This window comes from Cyprinodon tularosa, unplaced genomic scaffold (assembly GCF_016077235.1).
Source record: "Cyprinodon tularosa strain WSP-4 unplaced genomic scaffold, ASM1607723v1 ctg1457, whole genome shotgun sequence".
Classification (NCBI taxonomy): Eukaryota; Metazoa; Chordata; class Actinopteri; order Cyprinodontiformes; family Cyprinodontidae; genus Cyprinodon; species Cyprinodon tularosa.
Window position 1 is genome coordinate 2,045 of NW_024038284.1, and position 6,671 is coordinate 8,715.

The 6,671-nt window shown below is 41.6% G+C and overlaps 1 protein-coding gene across 1 annotated transcript; it reads right to left on the minus strand.

Moving 5' to 3' along the window:
* Positions 1-242: 242 nt before the first annotated feature.
* LOC119779329 (sorting nexin-4-like) lies at positions 243-4,879 on the minus strand (the record flags this gene model as incomplete). The annotated part of the gene is made up of 7 exons (XM_038278933.1): positions 4,745-4,879; positions 4,514-4,638; positions 4,307-4,445; positions 2,125-2,274; positions 2,009-2,056; positions 1,875-1,930; positions 243-429 (listed from the first exon to the last, which is right to left on the minus strand). Coding segments are annotated over exons 1-7 (795 nt in total), but the record flags the coding sequence as incomplete, so codon positions are not given.
* Between the last annotated feature and the right edge of the window lie 1,792 nt (positions 4,880-6,671).

Sequence of the window (6,671 nt, forward strand, 5' to 3'; positions counted from 1 at the left end):
ACAGGAGCTATAAGAACAGGAGCTATAAGAACATGAGCCAACAGAACAGGAGCTATAAGAACAGGAGCTAACAGAACAGGAGCTAAGAGAACAAGAGCTAACAGAACAGGGGCTAACCGAACAGGAGCTATAAGAACAGGAGCTAAAGGAACAGGAGCTATCAGAACAGGGGCTAACAGAAAAGGAGCTACCGTATAAGAAAAGGAGCTAACAGAACAGGAGTTATAAGAACAGTAGCCAACAGAACAGGAGCTAAAAGAACAGGAGCTAACAGAACAGGAGCTATAAGAACAGGAGCTAACAGAACATGAGCTATAAGAACAGGAGCTAACAGAACAGGAGCTATAGGAACTTACAGTTCGTGCTCGGAGCAGCTGAGATGTGTGCGACTGGAGTCCATCGCTGTAATGTTTCATCTCCACTAAGCGTCTGAGAATGAGACATTAAAAACATTGGAATCCCATTTCCGGTCAAAAACCCACCTCTTTGACATGTCTATTTATTCAGTGTTACAGCGATGACGCTTCATGTGCTCCAGCTTTCCTGGTCAAAGAGAGGAGCACACTCTGACCCCTGTCCATGTTCCAGATGTTCTGATTAGCACCATGAAGCCGCTGTATGCTACATTAGGAGCCTCTGAAGGTAGCTGCCTCTGCTGCTGTGATTGGCTAACAGCTCAACACGGAGGCAGGTGCAGCTTGGTGAATTATCCAATCATCTTGGAGAATTCTACGGAATGTCCCTCCATTTATGAAGACTTTCCACATGTCTGCTGTGTAGAATAGCATACATGTCAAAGCCAATGCCCGTGGGCCGAATTATCCACGGCCCCCTGGATGATATTTAATGACCATTAGAACCGGCCCACAGGCCACGGCCGCCTGTGTGCGCTGCTGTGACTTTGCAGGCTACCGTTGCATTGTGGGGAATGTAGTGTTGGTGCAGTTGTGTTGCACACACCAACACTATATTTCCAGGGGAAAACATGATTGTGTTTTTCTTTTATTTACATTTTTTTTTTTGTGCTTTGCATGTTTGGATTATTTTGTTTTTTACTTTTCCCTCTTTAACAATCCAAGCTGGCCTTGTCTGAGGAGGCGGAGTGAGTACTCTGTAGTCTTTGTGGTTATTCTGTACTTTTTGATATTGCTCTGCTTTTTGTTGAATAAATTCCTTTTTTAAAGAACCTCTGGCTGAATTCTGGGCCCGCTGCTGTGATTTTTCTTTGAAGAAAGTATTGTTTTGTCTGGGGAACATAGATTTCTGTATTTTATTTTATTTATTCATATTTTTTTTTTAGTTGAATGGACTCAGGGGAAAATGCAGATAAGAGCCATGAGAGAAATACATCTGATTCAATTTTTTTTCTTTTCTTATTTTACTATTTGAAAGCAGTGATGGGTTGGATCATAGAGCAGCACAGTAATGCATTTTTGGTTTATAATGCATGCATGTTTATTTATATATTTACCTTAATATGTTTATTGATATAATAAAAGTGTATTAATAACATTGATAGTATTTTGTTTTTAAAAAACAATGTGTTGGGTCTTGGTTCAATAGGCTATGTTCATTTCAATGTGTTTTAATAAACTTCTAACCAGTCCGGCCCTCAGCTTGGAGCAAATTGGTGTTTTTGACTTTGACATCCCTGAACTAAAGGATCTATCAGGTTCATGCCAGGTTAGAAATGACGCCCCCTGCTGGGAAACTCCCACTCTGCCCGTTAGTTCATGGTGACTGGTTGAGTTTAGAGCCACTGCTCTGCTATGAAGGATAGACCTAAAGCTGCTGTTGTCTCTGCCTCCACGGATGGATTGATGCACAGATCTGTTAACATTCATGGAGAGTTGAGTTGATAGTGTTGGACTTACTTATGGGGACTCCTCACCCTGAAGGTGGCGTTTAAAGCTCTAAGCCTGGAATCTGCCTGCAGAGGAGATGTGGGGAAATGTTTCAGAATAAAGACGATAACCAAAGGACTGAGAGACGAGCTCCACTCCGGTACCTTTGCCTGAAATCCCGTCTCAAACACCATCTCCTTCCAGCCGTGCTCCTGCACAGAGGAAACCAGGAGGCACATCACGGCTACAGGCGCTCATACTAAAGATCTACATTCCTTACCTTGGTGAGGAAGTGGTAGAGCATCTCTTCATTGGAGAGAACTGGATGGGAGGCCACACGCAGCAGGAAGTTCTCCAGGCCGATTCTGCGGCGCTCCACAAAGTCCGGGTCCATGTTGTCTGCAGAAAGCTTGTGCCACACAAACTCTGCCTGCAAGCAGAGACACGGAAATATTAGAGTATATTAGAGTTTTATTCCACAGGGAAGAATAAAGGAGCGCCTCAAACCTGAACCGTTTATGGCAACAACTGGTGATTTTAATCACGTTTCACCAGAGGCATAGCCAGGAAATGTTAATAAGGCTGTCCAGGTAGTAACCAAAGAACACTGAGGGGGGGCGAAAGTGGATAGGCACCAGAACCTCAGGGTCAATCTATACTGTTCCAAAAGGAAAATGTTTTCCATATTTCCTTTGCTAACAAATAGACACATATATTTAAACGTCCATGCTGTCCTAATTAAAGGTGTAGTGGACAAAATTCTTTAAAATTTTAGTTCTGGGGTGAACATCTTATTCATTGTCATCATAGGCGGATCTACTGGGGTGGCATAGGGTGGCATTTAAAAGACAGCTTATAAATTATGGCTAATTTGACAATTACCGACTGCTAATCTTCAATGTCGGACTGCTGTGAATGCAGCATGAGATGACGCCAGAGCGGCATCAGACAATCAGAGACTGATATGTTTTGAAAACTGTGTGTTGCAAAGGGAGTGAGCCAGGGGTCTTGTGGAAAGGAGACACGGGATGAAACAGGTTAAAAACACTCATGAAGACATATTTACCACCATCTATGACAGAAAAGAGACTATCGGTTTGTCAGCATTGAATATAAACGCACAAAGGCATTAGATCTAGCTAAAGTTGTGAAGCTTTTTGCTGAGCAACATGGAAATCGCCGCATTTGGCTGTTATACGCACGGTAACGTCATGTTATGCTCTCTGGTGAGCCTTTACAGAGCTGCTACATCTTTGTTTTGGCAACTGAGAAAATGTATTACCTTTAATAAAACCAAAAGTGTGAGAAACAAAGTTACAAATGTGATACCGTTGTAAATCCTGCTTAATATGAAAAAGTGTTATTTTGTTGTTTTTTAATATTTCTTTTTTTTTTTTTTTTCGTAGTATGAAACTATCCAGAAATGACCTGTAAGAACCTACTCACAAAATGTTTTGTACTTTTTCAGACTGGGAGCAAAATGTATTTGTGTATAAATGTATGTTGTGTATATTGTGTATACTGTACTGTATTTCTCATCACTTTTTCAGTAAAAACCTCATCTGTCAAAAAAATTACTTTTTTGGATTTCTGGATTACTTTTTATTTAAATAGTTATTTATCTCTGATATCAGTAAAGACTCTTAGATGACTTGCAAAGACATAATTTTCTCTTTACCTAATAGAGACAAAATCTAGTTCTGAATAGAGCATGAATTCTGTATTTATCATCTTTAATGTTAGTCTATTGATGTGCATAATCAACCACAGCATTTTGGTTGTCAGATAATTGTTTACATATAAAAAATTTAAATGTTAAATAAGTTAAAACATTCAACTTGAAATGATAACCATGGTTCACAGAAGAGACACAATGATGCCAAGCACCAGCCTCTTTTTAAAGTGTCCAGTGGTGTCATTCTGACTGAATCCTGACAGATTGATCTCCAGCCCTGTCCTCATCACCACCCACACCTGTGTTAATGGAGCAATCACTGAAACAATGTTAGCTGGTCCCTTTAAGGCAGGGCTGCAATGACGTTGAAATGTGTTTTGAGGGATAAAGCTCATTTTCTAGGCAAATATTGATATGCAATTAATTGCTGTTACGCTGATCACTCTTTATAACATTCTGGAATATATGCAAATTGCAGTTATAAAAACTGAAGCAGTAGACTTTGTGAATATTAACATTTGAATCATTCTCAAAACTTTTGGCCATGACTGTATATACATATATTTTATATTTGTTAGTTTTCTTTACTTATATTCACTAATTGTCCTTTTTTTAAGGCAGGATTGGTCCTCCATACAAACCAGCCTGGAACATCAGCAGCTCCTGACTGACATTTGTCATCATCATCATCATCATCATCAAATACCGACTGAGGGGGGATCCCTGAGCTTAAAACCCCTGGGGGGGGGGGGGGGGGGGGGGGGGGGGGGGGGGGGGTGTCACTCACCCTCTTCTCAGGCAGGGGGGGCACCACTATGTAAGGATAGGTGACTATCAGGTAGTTCCTCAGCAGCTCGAACTCGCTGTACCTCCTCCACAGGCAGTCAGGCGGGGGGTTCAGGCCCTCAGCGATCGCCTCCATGGATCTTTGATCAGAGAGAAGATCAGCACAGAAGGAAGGATCCGCCGCTCCGCGTGCAGCAGCTGAGCTCACCTGGTCTCCAGCAGGTAGACAGTGAAGGTCTCCTGCATGCTCACCGCGTTCCTCCCGCTCCTCTTCTCCGCCTCAGACACGCAGATCTCCATCCTCCGCAGGAGGCACGAGCCCTCTGTCTGCATCTGCCATCACACAACCCGTATGCGTCACGGTGACGGCCCGGCCGGACCGCTAACATCTGACGTCAGGCCAGATCAAAGCGATGACATCAAACAGTGCTGTTTTTACCGCCTTATCCAGGCTCCCGTCAGGTCCTGATTGGTCCGACTCAGCGTTAGAAGTCACCGACCGTCGCTTCCCGTCCTCAGGCTCCGCCATCCTTCCTCATCGGGCCTCTGCGCGCCTATACGATGCATTACGGTACCTCAAGGTTTTCAATGGAAACAGACTCAGACCAGTTTGAAACTGGGTTCAGGTTTGAAACTGGGTTCTGTTTTGAAACTGGGTTCAGGTTTGAAACTGGGTTAAGGTTTTAAACTGGGTTCAGGTTTGAAACTGGGTTCTGTTTTGAAACTGGGTTCAGGTTTGAAACTGGGTTAAGGTTTTAAACTGGGTTCAGGTTTGAGGCTGGGTTCATGTTTGAAACTGGGTTAAGGTTTTAAACTGGGTTAAGGTTTTAAACTGGGTTCAGGTTTGAGGCTGGGTTCATGTTTGAAACTGCGTTAAGGTTTTAAACTAGGTTGAAGTTTTAAACTGGGTTCAGTTTTTAAACTGGGTTCAGGGTTTTAAACTAGCTTAAATTTTTTAACTGGGTTCAAGGTTTTAAACTGGGTTCAGGTTTGAAACTGGGTTAAGGTTTTAAACTGGGTTCAGGTTTGAAACTGGGTTAAGGTTTTAAACTGGGTTCAGGTTTGAGGCTGGGTTCATGTTTGAAACTGGGTTAAGGTTTTAAACTGGGTTAAGGTTTTAAACTGGGTTCAGGTTTGAGGCTGGGTTCATGTTTGAAACTGCGTTAAGGTTTTAAACTAGGTTGAAGTTTTAAACTGGGTTCAGTTTTTAAACTGGGTTCAGGGTTTTAAACTAGCTTAAATTTTTTAACTGGGTTCAGGGTTTTAAACTGGGTTCAGGTTTGAAACTGGGTTCTGTTTTTGAAACTGGGTTAAGGTTTTAAACTGGGTTCAGGTTTTAAACTGGGTTCAGGTTTGAAACTGGGTTATGTTTTCAAACTGGGTTCAGGTTTGAAACTGGGTTCAGGTTTTAAACTGGGTTCAGGTTTGAGGCTGGGTTCATGTTTGAAACTGGGTTAAGGTTTTAAACTGGGTTCAGGTTTGAGGCTGGGTTCATGTTTGAAACTGGGTTAAGGTTTTAAACTGGGTTAAGGTTTTAAACTGGGTTCAGGTTTGAGGCTGGGTTCATGTTTGAAACTGCGTTAAGGTTTTAAACTAGGTTGAAGTTTTAAACTGGGTTCAGTTTTTAAACAGGGTTCAGGGTTTTAAACTAGCTTAAATTTTTTAACTGGGTTCAAGGTTTTAAACTGGGTTCAGGTTTGAAACTGGGTTAAGGTTTTAAACTGGGTTCAGGTTTGAAACTGTGTTAAGGTTTTAAACTGGGTTCAGGTTTGAGGCTGGGTTCATGTTTGAAACTGGGTTAAGGTTTTAAACTGGGTTAAGGTTTTAAACTGGGTTCAGGTTTGAGGCTGGGTTCATGTTTGAAACTGCGTTAAGGTTTTAAACTAGGTTGAAGTTTTAAACTGGGTTCAGTTTTTAAACTGGGTTCAGGGTTTTAAACTAGCTTAAATTTTTTAACTGGGTTCAGGGTTTTAAACTGGGTTCAGGTTTGAAACTGGGTTCTGTTTTTGAAACTGGGTTAAGGTTTTAAACTGGGTTCAGGTTTTAAACTGGGTTCAGGTTTGAAACTGGGTTATGTTTTCAAACTGGGTTCAGGTTTGAAACTGGGTTAAGGTTTTAAACTGGGTTCAGGTTTGAGGCTGGGTTCATGTTTGAAACTGGGTTAAGGTTTTAAACTGGGTTCAGGTTTTAAACTGAGTTCAGGTTTGAAACTTGGTTCATGTTTTTAACTGCGTTAAGGTTTTAAACTAGGTTGAAGTTTTAAACTGGGTTCAGTTTTTAAACTCGGTTCAGGGTTTTAAACTAGCTTAATTTTTTTAACTGGGTTCAGGGTTTAAAACTGGGTTCAGTTTTTAAACTGGGTTAAG